Here is a 16,174-nt window from a genome sequence, read left to right on the forward strand (position 1 = left end):
GCTATAGTCATGTGACTGATTCTGGCCAATGAGATGCAAGCAGAGCAGAGGTCACGTGCACGTCCTTCTTGCCCGAGAGGGTGGCTGTGAGGCAGGAGCCAGGCAGCATGTCGGCAGCAGCGGGCATACCTGGGGAAGAAGATGCTCTCCACCACGTAGAAGTCCTGCATGAGCACGTCCCGCTCTGGCTTAGAGCTGAGGTTGCCCACTGTGTACCCGATCCCCAGCTGGATGGCACCCTTCAGGGTGGACGAGGTGGTCTGAGGGGAGAGTTGGTGGCATCAGAACCCTGAGGACTCTCTGTGCTCTGCAGCGAGATCCCGGCATCCAGCCAGCCAACAGCCACCCTCTACAGCAAGGCCCCTACAGGCCATACCACACAGAACAAAGGGCGCCATGACAGGAAGTGGATCCTTGGGCTTGGTGGGGTTTTCTTTGGGGTAAGGCAAAACTCTAAACCTGGCAGCAGGGACAGCACTGCATCTCTGGCAAACTCAAAGGAACTGATGTCTCACCGAACTGTGTGTAGCAACTGCTATGGTGGGGAGGCCACAGCGCCTGGTGACCTGCAGGGCCTGCCGGTCAGCCACAGTCCCTACCTCCCTGGCCACCCATGACGGCCCCCCAGCCACCTTCTTATATGTGGTCTCTCCAGATGCGTCCACGCCTCGATGACCCAGCTTCTTCCCATGGCCAGGGCCTGGCTGCCCCGTCACCGAGGGGGCCTGGGGAACAGGGAGCAAAAACAGGTTGGGAAGGTTGCCAGAAGGTCTAGGAAGCTCAGAAAAGGGCTTGGGAGGCAGAAGTCGCTGGTGCTATGGGCTGAGGGGACAGAGGCTGCAGTTCTCCGTATCTGACACCAGGGGGCAGACTGCTCCCAGACACTCAGATGGCCACACACCCCATCCACAGACACTGGAGCCTGGGGTCCACCCTTCATTGATTGATCTGTGGCTCTGGGTGTCCCTGGGACCCTCCCTTATGAGGACTTGGGGAAAAACGGTCCCCAGCTAGGGGGACAAGGTCTTCCAATTCCTCACCATCAATTCAGGACTCAGGCCTGGAGGCAGGTGGTGCCCTAGACACCAGGCTCGGGCGGCCAAAGCCTCTCTCCCCACCAATCTCTCCCTGACAGCATACTGGTCAGTATCTGTGCCCAGTCTGAGGACACAGCAGATGCTCAGGCCTTTGCCTCCTTGGAGAGAAGGACAGGTGGACTCACCTCTGCAAGGACAGCCTTCTTCTGGGTCCCACCTGGAGAGGGAGAGCACAGTTAGAATTTGTCTTCCATGTTTACCTCAGTGCCCAAGCGAAGGCCAGGGTCCTGGCTGGCGTCAATTGCTTCCTCAATTGCTCTCCACCTTGGATTTTTGTTCTGAGACAGAGTTTCTCTGTGTAGCCCTGGCTGTCCTGGAACTCACTCTGTAGACCAGGCTGGTCTTGAACTCACAGAGATCGGCTTGCTTTTTGCCTCCTGAGAGCTGGGATTAAAGGTGCACCATGGCCACACTGTGGCTCTTGAGACGGGGTCTATCACTGAGCCGCAGCCCCCACTGTCTCCATCTCCCAGTGCTGGTCGCAGGTGTGCTGCAGGACACAGCTTCTCACCTGGGTGCCGGGGGTCCAAATGTGGTCCCTCAGCTTGGACACCCATCAAGCTGGCCCTGGTTCACAAAGGATGTACATGTCCGTGCCCGAGGGTGACTCCCTGGATCCAGACAGAGACAAGGACCAGGTGACTGCCCACGTGGGTTTCACACCCAGGACTGTGTGTACTGCAGTGCTGGTGACTCGGAGGCTGTGGGATCTCAGAGTGAGTGGAGGTGACAGGGTCATGGAACTCGCAGGAGGCCCTAGAAGCTGACCTGGTGCTTGCCCTGGCCTCTCTGCAGCAGAAAAGTCTGTGGTTTTGTGCCCCAGGAGCCTCAGGGAGTCAAGTGCTCACAGCAAGGAGCTGCTGGGTACAAGGAGGCGTAAACGGAGTCAATTGGTGATGACAGGGGTGGGGTGGGCAGGTGCCTCTGTGGGAGGTGGGCTTGGATGGGGGTGATTCCTAGAACCCAGCGTTACTGTGGGGTCCTGGGGAAGGAAGGAACTGTAAAAACAAGGGTACAGGTTCCATGTGCTCCAGGTGAACCTGGGACCCCTGATCCCAACCGTGACTGGGACTGGGGACTCTGGGCAGCTGCACATGGCATCTGGAGCCAGCGAAGGTTCTAGAACAGCATTTGCCTTGATAGTGGAGCAATCTGTGGATGCATCTGGGGCCCAGAGAGGAGGGAGGAGAGGTGGGGCCGAAGGACTGGGGGGAGGACCAAGGCAGAATGTTCTAGGGCTTATAGGAGGCCCCTGGGGTTGAAAGCAAGAACTCAGCAGCTCCCAGGGCTGCAGGTGACATTCTGAGGCCCTGAGGCCCTCTCTGACCTCAATGGGCTCCTGCCTCGGTTTCCCTTCCTGCCTGAAACATGCCAGCCAAGCAGACCCTGTGACATGGTCTGGAGGGGTAGAGCATCACTTGCGGCCCTGACTCAGCGCAGACAACCTCTCCTCCCAGCCAATTATCTTCTGAGTGAGCAGCCCCGTTTTCCAGGAAATTATGTTTAAAAATAGTCAGGGAGGAGGGGAGGTGGGGTACCAGCTGGCTACGGGTGTGGTGCATGAGCCGTGGTCAGCCCACGTCTGCCAGCAGCACCCAGGCAGGTGGAGCTTCAGGCCGGGGTCTGCTTTCCCAAGGCTGTGTGGCCTTGGGTAAGTCTACAAACTCTCCGGGCAGGTTGGGAGCTGTCACCACCCGTCACAACCACTCACCCAGGAAAGCACGCTGCCTGCCTGCCTGGGAATACCACCCGCCACACCCACTACTCCATCAGCCTCTATCTCTGCGGACACTCCTCACCGGCCACCCTTTGCCTCACTAATGCTGCCCTGCTCTGAAGCCGCCACCTGCGTCCTCCTGCCTCAGCGCTCTTCCAGTCACCACTTGCTGACTGACGGCCAGACGGACGCCACACACTGTGGGCCCTGAAACTGAGGCAGGGAACAGGTAAACCCCCGACGACACCAACAGGGAAGAAACGCAGAGAGGTCTGCAGCACAGGAAGGAAGGGACTGCGCTAAACTGACAGGAAACAGAAACTGTGGCCAGGGAGATCCCAGATCCTCGCTGGCCTGGGGCAGGAGAAGAGGAAGCACGGATGGGGGAGGGGGTCCCAGCAAGTGCTTCCTGTCCACAAGTTTTCCTGTTCCGTCTTGCCCGGGCTTTTGCACGGCTGTGTCCCCTGAAGCTCCCTCTTCCAGATTCCTGCAAGGCCTGCCCCACGGGCACCCTGGATTCGTGTGCAACTGCTAAGGGCCTGGTGGCTGGGATGCCCACGCACACAGGCCTGCTCTAGCCCTGGGCAGGGCCGTATCAGAGAGAGGGTCTTTGAAAAGCTGGCATGTGGTCCTGGAGGTCCTGGCAGCTCGGCTACCCAGGCACCACACACAGAGTCGGCTTATGGCTTCTCCCGCTAACCGTGACCACAGGTGAGACCCACGGAAGAGCAGCAACCCCGGCTGTGCTCTCCTGCCCAGCGTGACTCCCCCCATGGCAGTGTACCCTGTGGCCCTGCTCGCCTGCACACTGGAGGCCACACAGCCAAGCACCGAGGACACAGGCTCAGAGAAACCCAGACACGAAAGTCACAGTGTGGTCTGTGTCTGTGGGCTGGGGGCTGCCTGAGGGACAGAGAGATGCTCTGGGAAATGTAGCTATACTGGCTGCACAACCAGTGACCCCGGACATCTCTCAGGTGGACACCGTTAAGGAAGTGATGCCTGCAGTCCACCAATGAGAGCTCAAGAAGCCCCAATCCGAGCACAGAAGAACCATGGCTGTGAACACACCCTTCAGAGGACCTGCAGACTCCAGCTGCCAGAGCTCAGGCCTGGTCTCCGAGTGACCGGGGTCACAGAGAGCCACCACTTTCCCTCAGCAGTTGCACACCTCGCCCCCACAACCCACCACTGCAGTGTGCGAGGGGACAGGCCAGTGGCTCTCTGCAGGGCTGAGAGAGAAAGCTCGGTTCCTGAGAAACAGGTGCGGAACACATATGACCCCAGCCGTGCGCCTGGTCTGTACAAGGCTGAGCCACCCTGTGTGCACCTGGTGCACTGGAGGGTTCAATGGTCTCTTTTCATGACAGCTGTTTTAAGGACTTCACAGATGTCAGAGCTACCCAGTCCCATACGAAGAACTGCCTGATCCAGCACCAATACCAGAAAAAGTCTACCGAGAGAGGGGCTAGGAACCATGCAGGTCAAAGAGACACCGCAAGGCACCCACGAGCCAGAACTGCAGAAATAGAAAATAAGGAAAGAGATGGAGGAGGAAGAGGAGGAGGAGATGGAGGAGGAAGAGATGGAGGAGGAGGAGATGGAGGAGATGGAGGAGGAGGAGATGGAGGAGATGGAGAAGGAGGAGATGGAGGAGGAGGAGATGGAGGAGGAGGAGATGGAGGAGGAAGAGATGGAGGAGGAGGAGATGGAGGAGGAGATGGAGGAGGAAGAGATGGAGGAGGAGGAGATGGAGGAGATGGAGGAGGAAGAGATGGAGGAGGACATGGAGGAGGAGGAGATGGAGGAGGAAGAGATGGAGGAGGAGGAGATGGAGGAGATGGAGGAGGAGGAGATGGAGGAAGAGGAGATGGAGGAGGAGGAGATGGAGGAGATGGAGGAGGAGGAGATGGAGGAGGAGGAGATGGAGGAGGAGGAGATGGAGGAGGAGATGGAGGAGGAGGAGATGGAAGAGGAGGAGGAGATGGAGGAGGAGGAGGAGATGGAGGAGGAGATGGAGGAGGAGATGGAGGAGGAGATGGAGGAGGAGATGGAGGAGGAGGAGATGGAAGAGGAGGAGGAGATGGAGGAGATGGAGGAGGAGATGGAGGAGGAGGAGATGGAAGAGGAGGAGGAGATGGAGGAGGAGGCAATGGAGGAGGAGATGGAAGAGGAGGAGGAGATGGAGGAGGAGGAGGAGATGGAGGGGATGGAGGAGGAGAAGATGGAGGAGGAGATGGAGGAGGAGGAGATGGAGGAGGAGGAGATGGAGGAGGAGGAGGAGGAGATGGAGAAGGTGAAGGAGATGGAGGAGGAGATGGAGGAGGAGGAGATGGAAGAGGAGGAGGAGATGGCGGAGGAGGAGATGGAGGAAGAGATGGAGGAGGAAGAGATGGAGGAGGAGATGAAGGAGGAGGAGATGGAGGAGGAGGAGATGGAGGAGGAGGAGATGGAAGAGGAGGAGGAGATGGAGGAGGAGGAGATGGAGGAGATGGAGGAGGAGGAGGAGATGGAGGAGGAGGAGGAGGAGATGGAGGAGGAGGAGGAGATGGAGGAGGAGGAGATGGAGGAGATGGAGGAGGAGATGGAGGAGGAGGAGGAGGAGATGGAGGAGATGGAGGAGGAGGAGATGGAGGAGGAGGAGGAGATGGAAGAGGAGGAGGAGATGGAGGAGGAGGAGATGGAGGAGATGGAGGAGGAGGAGATGGAGGAGATGGAGGAGGAGGAGGAGGAGGAGGAGGAGGAGGAGGAGGAGGAGATGGAGAAGGTGAAGGAGATGGAGGAGGAGATGGAGGAGGAGATGGAGGAGGAAGAGATGGAGGAGGAGGAGATGGAGGAGATGGAGGAAGAGATGAAGGAGGAGGAGATGGAGGAGGAGATGGAGGAGGAGGAGATGGAAGAGGAGGAGGAGATGGAGGAGGAAGAGATGGAAGAGGAGGAGGAGATGGAGGAGATGGAGGAGGAGGAGGAGGAGGAGGAGATGGAGAAGGTGAAGGAGATGGAGGAGGAGGAGATGGAGGAGGAGATGGAGGAGGAGATGGAGGAGGAAGAGATGGAGGAGGAGGAGATGGAGGAGGAGATGGAGGAGATGGAGGAGGAGGAGATGGAGGAGATGAAGGAGGAGGAGATGGAGGAGATGGAGGAGGAGGAGATGGAGGAGGAGGAGATGGAAGAGGAGGAGGAGATGGAGGAGGAGGAGATGGAGGAGGAGATGGAGGAGATGGAGGAGGAGGATATGGAAGAGGAGGAGGAGATGGAGGAGGAGATGGAGGTGGAGACGGAGGAGGAAGAGATGGAGGAGGAGGAGATGGAGGAGGAGGAGATGGAGGAGGAGGAGATGGAGGAGATGGAGGAGGAGGAGATGGAGGAGGAGGAGATGGAGGAGATGAAGGAGGAGGAGGTGGAGGAGGAGGTGGAGGAGGAGGAGGAGATGGAGGAGGAGGAGATGGAAAAGGAGGAGGAGATGGAGGAGGAGGAGATGGAGGAGGAGATGGAGGAGGAGATGGAGGAGGAGGAGATGGAGGAGGAGGAGATGGAGGAGGAGGAGATGGAGGAGATGGAGGAGGAGATGGAGGAGGAGATGGAGGAGGAGGAGGAGGAGGAGATGGAGGAGGAGATGGAGGAGATGGAGGAGGAGGAGATGGAGGAGGAGGAGGAGATGGAAGAGGAGGAGGAGATGGAGGAGGAGGAGATGGAGGAGATGGAGGAGGAGGAGATGGAGGAGATGGAGGAGGAGATGGAGGAGGAGGAGGAGGAGATGGAGAAGGTGAAGGAGATGGAGGAGGAGGAGATGGAGGAGGAGATGGAGGAGGAAGAGATGGAGGAGGAGGAGATGGAGGAGATGGAGGAAGAGATGAAGGAGGAGGAGATGGAGGAGATGGAGGAGGAGGAGATGGAGGAGGAGATGGAGGAGGAAGAGATGGAGGAGGAGGAGATGGAGGAGATGGAGGAGGAGGATATGGAAGAGGAGGAGGAGATGGAGGAGGAGGAGATGCAGGAGGAGATGGAGGTGGAGACGGAGGAGGAAGAGATGGATGAGGAGGAGATGGAGGAGGAGGAGATGGAGGAGGAGGAGATGGAGGAGATGGAGGAGGAGATGGAGGAGGAGGAGATGGAGGAGGAGGAGATGGAGGAGATGAAGGAGGAGGAGATGGAGGAGGAGTTGGAGGAGGAGGAGGAGATGGAGGAGGAGGAGATGGAAGAGGAGGAGGAGATGGAGGAGGAGGAGATGGAAGAGGAGGAGGAGATGGAGGAGGAGGAGGAGATGGAGGAGATGGAGGAGGAGGAGATGGAAGAGGAGGAGGATATGGAGGAGGAGGAGATGGAGGAGGAGATGGAGGAGGAAGAGATGGAGGAGGAGGAGATGGAGGAGGAGGAGATGGAGGAGATGGAGGAGGAGGAGATGGACGAGGAGATGGAGGAGGAGGAGATGGTGGAGGAGGAGATGGAGGAGTAGGAGATGGAGGAGGAGGAGATGGAGGAGGAGGAGGAGATGGAGGAGGAAGAGATGGAGGAGGAGGAGATGGAAGAGGAGGAGGAGATGGAGGAGGAGGAGATGGAGGAGATGGAGGAGGAGGAGATGGAGGAGATGGAGGAGGAGATGGAGGAGGAGGAGATGGAGGAGGAGATGGAGGAGGAGGAGATGGAAGAGGAGGAGGAGATGGAGGAGGAGTAGATGGATGAGATGGAGGAGATGGAGGAGATGGAGGAGGAGGAGGAGGAGGAGATGGAGAAGGTGAAGGAGATGGAGGAGGAGGAGATGGAGGAGGAGGAGATGGAAGAGGAGGAGGAGATGGAGGAGGAGGAGATGGAAGAGGAAGAGGAGATGGAGGAGGAGGAGATGGAAGAGGAAGATGAGATGGAGGAGATGGAGGAGGAAGAGATGGAGGAGATGGAGGAGGAGGAGATGGAGGAGATGGAGGAGGAGATGGAGGAGATGGAAGAGGAGGAGGAGATGGAGGAGATGGAGGAGGAGGAGATGGAGGAGGAAGAGATGAAGGAGGAGGAGATGGAAGAGGAGGAGGAGATGGAGGAGATGGAGGAGGAGGAGATGGAGGAGGTGATGGAGGAGGAGGAAGGATGGAAGAGGAGGAGGAAGAAGAAATGGAGATGGAGGAGGAGGGGGAGGAGAAATAGTCTTGGGCAAGGAAGTGACCAGAACTGGTGGTGATATCCATCTTTCAAGGACTCTGGAGGCTGAGGTGAGAGGACAGTGGTGAGCTGGATGTCACCGCACTGCTGAGTTGGTGTCCTAAGCTTGTCATCCTAGCACAGGGAGGTAGAGGCAGAAGAGCTACTGTTTACGATCAGGACTTGGCTACATGGTGACCTTGTCTCAGGCAAGAAAAGCTGTGGTGTCTCCTGTGGACTACCAGCTTTCCCTGGTGAGCAATTCGCCACATTGCTTGTGCATCCTGCCACTTGCCGAGAAACTGGGTCATAGAAGCTGCTAAGGAACAGGGAGGGTCTAAGGTCGCAAAGAAAGAGAATTTACCAAATCCTGGCGGAGCCACCACCAAGGCCCTAGTGCGATGGTGCTCCCACCCTCTACCGGTTAATCTTTACCCCACACTACAGGCTGCAGGACAACGCTGGACCACTGACAGCTCTGACAGGCATCCTGCCCCACACCCACCCAGGAGGCTGAGGCAGGGGGATGATGTGTCTCCTGTGGTATGCGGGCAAGGGGAGGGTCTTACTGTGTAGACCAGGCTGGTCTGGAACCCATAGACATGCCCCTGCCTCTGCCCCTTAGTGCTGGGGTTGGAGGCAGTGCAAGCCAGGCGAACACACTCTGCCTCACCTCAGATTTTACCTGAGGACTCAGGGAGGCTGGGAACCCTGGGTTAATGTTCTCAAGAAAGCAGGTCATGGTGGCAGTGGGAGCTGAGCTCTGGGGAGGCCTGGAGACCAGAATGCACCCTGGATCACGGGATGGGTGGAGGAGGGACAGGACAAGGGTCTGCTGCCTGGGAGGCCGGGGCTGCACAGTCCAAGTCTACTCATTCCCCAGGGGTTCTGAAGCTTTTGATAATCAGATCCCTCCCTGGGCACCAGAGACTCCACACCAGGGCTTTCTGGTTCTGGCTTAGGAAGAACTCACGTTTGAATGGGTCCTGTCCTGGGTGCCTGCCGTCTGCCATGTACTGTCCCCATCATTACCCCAAGCCTGGGTCTCTGCCACAGAATTTCTGCACGGCCAACTCCTCCATGCTGCCTGCCGCACTGCTCAGTTCTCAGGGACAACACGGCCAACAGACACCTTTCTTGGGCGGTCCCCTCTGTTTCGGTGACTTCAATCCTTTTCTCCCGTCACCGTCTGTCCCGCACATTCACCCTCTAAATGTCCCTCAAGGGTGAACCCCAGGCAGCAGGACTCTCAGGCACCTCCCAGCTGAGATTTTACTGGTTCATCTCAGGGACACTTGCAGGTGCTGGCACTTTTAAGGATTAAAACAAAACAAAACAACAAACAAACAAACAAACCCTATGCAGAGGGGACTGGCCATGCCCAGAGGGGATACTACTCAGAGGCCAATGAGGGGCACAGCTCACCAGCATGCAAGACATCCTGAGCTCCCGGCTCCACAGAAGGCATGGTAGTCCCCACCTGCCATCCTGGCTCTCAGGAGGCTGAGACAGAGGATGGGGAGTTAAGGCCAGCCTGGGCTACACAATGAGACCCTGTCTAAAACAGACTATGGGCTGGGAAGCAACGTGATCGTTAGGAGCACTAGCTGCTCTTCCAGAGAATTGGGTTCAATTCCTAGCACCCACACGGCTAGCAACCACCTGTATCTTCAGTTCCAGGGGATCCGTGGCACCCTACACACAGGTGGCTACAAACCCACACAGACACGTGTACACACATAAACAAACAATGAAACAACCCATAATGAGATGCCTCCTCGTGCCCTCCAGTTTAGCTTCGTCAGGAAGCAGGCAATGAGGGCCAGCAAGAGGACGCACTAGGTGAAGACGCTTGCCACCAAGCTGGACAGCTGCAGCTTAATCCCAGGACCACAGGGTAGGAAGAGAAAAAACGATTCCAGCAAGCTGACTTGTGACCTCGACACCCACAGGGCAGCACACATGATAGGTATACACACAATACTAAAAATTAAAACAACCACAAACATCAGTGAAGCTGGTCACAGGAAGCCACCTGCGGCGGGCAGGAGGGAGAAGCGGCCGTGAATGTAGGCAAGCCTGGCTTGTTCTCAGTCGGACAGTTTCTCAATGACTCAGCAGCCACCAGGGGAAGTAAAAAGCTTGGTCCACCCAGAACCCTGTGCACACACTCCCTACACGAGCACCCGAAACGGTGTCGGGGAAGCACCGGACAGTTGCCCACACAGGGAGCAGCACACCAGCAGGGCTGATCCCCAAATGGAATATTACTCAGCTGTGAACAGGAGCAAGGTTCTGACACCCCACAGGTGTGTGTTCCAGTATAGGCCAGTCTGAGACAGAGACTGGATTGTGGGTTTGGGGAGGTGAGGAGGAGGGGATGGGGTGATGGAAGGTTCTGGAAGGGTACAGAGATGGAGACTGCATAATACTGATATCAACACAACAAGGGCAGCACGTAAAGACACACAATCCTGAGGACCTGCATTCACTCCCCTAAACCCACAGGACCTTGGACTGTAGCCACCTCGGGACGGCAGGACGGTGACAGTAGCTGCAGCCCGAGCTACTAATGGGGGAGTGCAGCTGGGAGGCTGGGCGGGCCTGGGCTGCACTTCCTCTCAGTCTACCACCGTCCTGGGAACAGAAAGAGGAAATCACGAGGCGGCTGCTGCAGGAGAGTTGGAGGCAGCCGCACACACCGCAGGCCCTTAGGGCCCTGGGGACCATCAGGGCAGGGATGGGTGCAAGCCTGGGTGGGCACTGGGACCCCATGGCACCCATTCTCCAGGGTGATGGTCCCTAAGGCCCTCCCACTACACTAGACAGCGGTGTGCCTCCCTGTGGGTCAGCTCTGGTAGTAAACAGGAAGCCAGGCCAGGCAGGGCGACAACCTACAGTAGTGGGATGAGGCTCAGGCCCAGTGGTGGAGAGAGGAGAGAAGGCCTGCCCTGAAGAATTAACTGTGTCAGGCAAGGCAACTACCATCAAAGTCCCAGGTGGGAGGCCGGGCTGTCCCACCAAGACACGTGGCCAGGTATCCCTACAGGCAGTGTCCTCCAAGGTAGCTGTGTACCCCATGGTGTCCACCCACGCAGAAACCCTGGCCATTTTTCTGCTCTGTGGCTGGGGCTCAGCGGGCAGAGCACTCTCCCAGCATGCACCAGGCCTAGGCTCTGTCCTCAGCATCATGTGAACCAGGTGTGGTGGCACTGAGGGGGCAGAGGCAGCAGAATCAGAAGCTTAGATTATCCTCTGCTACATAGTGAGTTTGAGGCTAGCCTCGGCTATGTGAAACAAAAACAAAACACAAAGAGGGAACTGAGAAGAGTGAGAGTTAAAACCTCAGGATGGGAAATTTCTGTCTGTGATGTCAAACTGGGAACAGACACACGGACACACTTGGCAACAGAAAAACTAAAATCTGCTGGAGGTCAGCGGCCACCAGAAGAGCAGTGGCAGATGTCAGAGGAGGATCCACAAGGTCCATCCCGAAAACTTCCTACACACCAACAAAAGATCACACGATTGGAAGCAGAAAAGATGCGGCTTCCAGAAAATCATAGGACCAAAGGCAGGCGCATCGGAGTGAGCAAGGAAAACCGGCCGTGAGGACAAGAGGGCCACCATGGCAGAAAACATCCAAACCAGCGGTCAGCACCATGTGGTGAACCACCCAGACCCCAGCACCCTCAGGAGGCCGGAGCCAAAGCTTGCTCAGTGCCCTGCTGCTGCAGGCTGGGGATTACGTGTGCCCCACATCCTCTCCCCCGCACCCTGACACAGATGGACACAGTGTTGGGAGTCAAGCCCCTGTTGGCCTGTCAGCCGTGAGGCCGCAGCTTTGTGGTGGCTCTGAGCTAATTCCAGGGCAGGGTCTCCACCTGCACCATCACCAGGTACGGGTGCCACTTGGCCCAGCAACAGAAGAGCAGGAACCCAACAACTGACTCCTGGTCCATTCAAGATCCGCCAGAGCCCTCGACCTCTCTCCATAGCCGTGAGAACCCACCACACTCCTTCTCAAGGGACGCAGCCACACAAGACCAATGCTGGTGTGGCCTCAATCGAGCCCAGGCTGCCAAATTCCAGGTCCCCAAACCTGCAGCAAATACATGTAACCACAGACAGTCGGGGCTCTGGGCCAGCTGGGTCACAAATCCTCTGAGACCCTGCCTCCCAGAGGGAGCAAGAGCTCCAAGCAAGCCCCAGCCATCGCAGGCCCTGGCGCTGCCCCTGGTCCTCACAGCCCCAGTGAACCGAACATAGAGCTCCTCAAGATAGGTCAGTACTGGGCCTGCAAGAGGAGCTTGCTGCCAAGCCTGAGGACCTGACGCCACCTCCAGGACCAACAAGATAGAAGAAAGAGCACTGACCGCTACAAGCACGTAGCCCAGGCTGACCCTCCCACCTCCAGCTCTTGAGTGTTGGGATGATAGGTGTCTGACCGAGGAAGGGCCCCAGAGCCTCTCTCCATCGGACAGACTGAGGCAGCAGTCATCCGACTGCAGGATCTCAAGAGGACACTTAAGACAAGACCTGACTGAAGCTTCCGTCTCTAGGGTCAATAGTTCTGACCCTCACATAGGCCACTGCCTCTTCCTGGTACGCATGGCCTGGCATGGGCTACCCCGGCACTCCTTGGCAGTCCCAGCGCACCTGTTGATGCCCCCTGTCCTGGTGCCATGCTGTGGGAGGGGCACTCAGGCTCCTGTGTGGCTGGAGCTGAGAGCGAGGGGTAGAGGGAGGGCCCTGAGCCAGCTCCTAACAGGGCTCCTTCTGGACCGGGAGAGCTGGGGGAAGCAAAATGCAGGACGGTGAAGCTGGACCAGGTGGAGGCAGAGGGTGGAGGAGACGTGGGCAGGCTCTTGGGTGATTTTAGAAGCAACGCTGACATAATTGGCTGCCCGTGTGGATGGAGGAGGAGGCAGTGGCAGGCTGGGAACGATGGGGTTTAGGAACAGGCTCACACTACAGCCCAGGCAGGTCACCAGCCTGGCCCAAGCCATGCCACACACCACAAACCGCACAGGGACCCCGGTAGTCACAGGAAGACATGACGCAGGCGGGTTTTGGGGCCAGGCCTCTGGAGCAGAGTCCTTAATGTAACTGGATTCTAACCAGCACGGAGATAGGTTAGCGTCCCATCAGATTGGTGGAAATTACCAGAGCAGATAGCAGGCCGGCTGGCCAGGCTTCCAGGAAGAACCAGCAGAGGCCTACTCCGCCTGCCCCCACCCCTCATGACTGACTGGACACTCCGCTATGTTCACACATTTAACAGACAGAAGGCCTCAGAACAGACCACAGTGGAGGGCTGGGGGGGGGGCAGGCATGCAGTTGGTGGTAAATAAATGCTAACACAACGTGCAACACTGACTCCTTTAAGGTGGTCAGGGGTGCGGTGCTCCCCAATTTACAGCTGGGGGCACATGGAGGAGCTGGACTGGAGGATGGGACCCACACTCGGCAGCTATGGGATTCTGTGTGGATGACTAACTTAACAGGACTCCAGTCAGGAAGGACTTCCGGGAGGAACAGCCCCTGGGGGTCTCGAGTCAGGCTTGTCCAGAGTTCAGTGGCAGATCCTCTGTCCCCAAGGCTCCATGACTGCCGTGGGACCTAGCAGAGGCCAGATGTGGGCAGGGAGAAAGGGACCCTGGACAGCTCTTCCAGCGCAGCAAGGGACTGACTGCCAGGGCACCAGGAAACAGTGGAGAAAGAGGGCAGGTGGCGAGAAGCAGGTTCACTGCCACTGGGTTCCAGATGGCAGAGAGGAAGGCGCTGAGAGCCTGGGGCTGGGGACCGTCGGCAGCCTGGCTCCGCCTCCCTCTCTGGTCTCTAACGAGGACAGTTCAGGAGACCTAACTGCACCAGTGAGCCATGGGGTACTGCTGGAGACATCGACGGTTCTGTGAGTCCAGAAAGTTCCTGTGCTCTCGATGGAGAAGGGAGAGCTGTGTTCTCTCAGCTGTGCACATCCCTGCCTGCAGAGCGCACGCCCTGGGAGGCTGCTCACGACGCCGGCTACGCTAGCACGGCAGACAGGGTCCAGGGAGAAGGAGTTGACAGGACTTCGGCTCACACAGCCAGGATGAAGAAATGACCTCAACATCATTCCAACGACAGGCGCCCCCGCCCCGTTCTAGAGAGAGGTAAACTGAGGCCCACAAATGGGTGACTGACTGGTGGTGTGTAGCAGGGAGGGACAAGAAGGTGACACCTGCATGACAGCCCAGCACGGTGGCCCCAGAAAGGGGTCGGGGTCGCATGGAGGACATTTTCGGTCTTCCAAGCCAGGCAGGGCCCACAGGTAAGGTCCTCTCCCTAGAACATCCCCCGCACTGTGGAGAAGCCACTCTCCACACACGCAAAGAGGCAGGTTTGGAGGGCTGTCTCCATCACCTGCAGCAAGACGATGTCCCCAAACGGGTCCTCTCTGCCTCCAAACCTGAGGATCCCTAGCCTCGCTACCGCAAGCATCTAAAATGGGCTCGCCCCCGCCACAGGCTGCCAGGATAAAGGGCCGCACCCACGCACTTCTACGAATCGACCGTGTCACCCAAGGACCCTAAAACCGGCCGTGCGCTGCGAACCCCGCATCCGCGGGTGGGGCGGTGCAGCCTCCGGCCCAGCGCTACCTCCCCCCGCGCACGGAATGGGCGAGCGCGCTCCCCCCCGCGCCGCGTGTGCGAATGGAACAGCCCGGCGGGCCGTAGCGCAGCGCGGAGCTAGCGGGCGAGTCCACTGCGCCGCAGTGGGGGAGCGGAGCGAGCCCATCGCAGCGACGGGGGGTTGGATTTACCTGCCTCCGCCCCGCTCTCCGCAGACCAGGCCGCCTCCGCCGTCACGGCCCCTGCCTCGGCGCTCTCCGCCTCGTCCGGCACCTCCAGCTCCATGGCAGAGCGCTCCGGCGGCGGCGGCGGCGGCGGCGGCGGCGGGCCCGAGGATGCACCCGAGCTCAGCCGCCGCCGCTGAACAACAAGCGCCGCCGGCACCACAGGGCGGAGGGAGGGGCGCCGCCGCGCGGGGGCGGGGTCTGGGCGGAGCCTGGCGGTGACGCAGACCGCTTAACCAATCAGAAATCGGGACGAAGCTTAGGGCGGCTCCCACTCAAGGGAGTCGCGAGCGCCCTCAGGCGTCCGGAGCCGGAAGAACTCGTGTTCACGTGAAGTACGAGGGCGGAGGGAGGGACTTCGATAGGGACGGGACCTAACCAATCAGCGATCAGAGGCGGGGCTAAGGTGAATTACGACTCAGCAGCGCTTCCAAGCGTCCATAGAGGGAAGAACGGAGAAGCGAATATTAACAGAAGAACGCAGGGGAGGAAGCCTGTGAGGGGGCGGAGACAGGAGCGGGGCTTGGGGGTGGAACCTAGTGACAAGAGGCTCAGGAACGCCCCAGGCTGAAAGCAAATCTCTGAACCAGACACAAGGCCAGCCTGATTTACCGCAGCAGCAAGTTCTTGGTCAGCCAAGGCTACATAATGGTATCCTGAAATAATGTAATATTATTTATATTGATAATGTATGTTATAGTGTAAAGCGATAAAAACAATAGCAGTAAAGAACACTTCCACTTATAAACAATAAATTTCTTTGAGGCAGAGACTCATATAACTCAGGCTGCTAGAATAACAACCCTGATTCTCCTGCCTCAGCTTCCCCGTGCTAAGGCAACAGGTGTGGCCACCCTTCCTGTCACTAAGACTGTTCCACCAGAAAGAGCGCAGGGATAGAACCGAGTTAGCCTGACTAATGCCAGTGCTTCCAAATGTCCTAGAGCCGCAGAGTCAGCGTTTGCGGAGAGCTGGCTAGAAACCTGAATCTGAAGCCTTCCTGCCACAGAACTACTCCCTGTAAAAGCTGAGAGTCTTGGGGAATCACAGGAAGGAATGAGGTCATGAGTACTCAAATCAAGTGGAAGCAAATTAAAAATAAACAAAACAATAACAACAACAAAATTTTCCACCTGCAATTGGAAAGTCACGAAGGGCCAAGAGACAGGATCTAGACATAGTTAAGTCAATACTGATATAAAGGATAATGATCTTGGGAGAGTTCAGGGGTGGAATCTCCCTAGAACCCTTCAGTGAGAGACTGGGGCGTGGTCAGGGTGGAGCCCCGTCTAGAATCCCCAGTGAGGGGCTGGGGGCGTGGCCAGGGTGGAGCCCCGCCTAGAATCCCCAGTGAGGGGCTGGGGGTGTGGCCAGGGTGGAGCCCCGCCTAGA

The 16,174-nt window shown here is 57.9% G+C and overlaps 1 protein-coding gene across 3 annotated transcripts in view; it reads right to left on the minus strand.

The window, feature by feature from the left end:
* Window positions 1-14,953, minus strand: part of Pip5k1c (phosphatidylinositol-4-phosphate 5-kinase type 1 gamma) — a 28,294-nt gene extending 13,341 nt beyond the window's left edge. For 2 of the 3 annotated variants that reach the window (XM_075975361.1, XM_075975359.1), the window contains exons 1-4: window positions 14,750-14,953; window positions 1,223-1,254; window positions 633-725; window positions 130-260 (exon numbers count right to left, since the gene is read on the minus strand). In XM_075975361.1, coding sequence (XP_075831476.1) covers window positions 130-260; window positions 633-725; window positions 1,223-1,254; window positions 14,750-14,843 — 350 coding nt within the window. In that variant the 5' untranslated portion in view covers window positions 14,844-14,953. The remainder of the gene's footprint in view (window positions 1-129; window positions 261-632; window positions 726-1,222; window positions 1,255-14,749) is intronic. The other variant, XM_075975360.1, reaches the window with a different exon arrangement.
* Between the last annotated feature and the right edge of the window lie 1,221 nt (window positions 14,954-16,174).

The sequence above is a fragment of the Microtus pennsylvanicus genome, chromosome 6 (genome assembly GCF_037038515.1).
Source record: "Microtus pennsylvanicus isolate mMicPen1 chromosome 6, mMicPen1.hap1, whole genome shotgun sequence".
Taxonomy (NCBI): Eukaryota; Metazoa; Chordata; class Mammalia; order Rodentia; family Cricetidae; genus Microtus; species Microtus pennsylvanicus.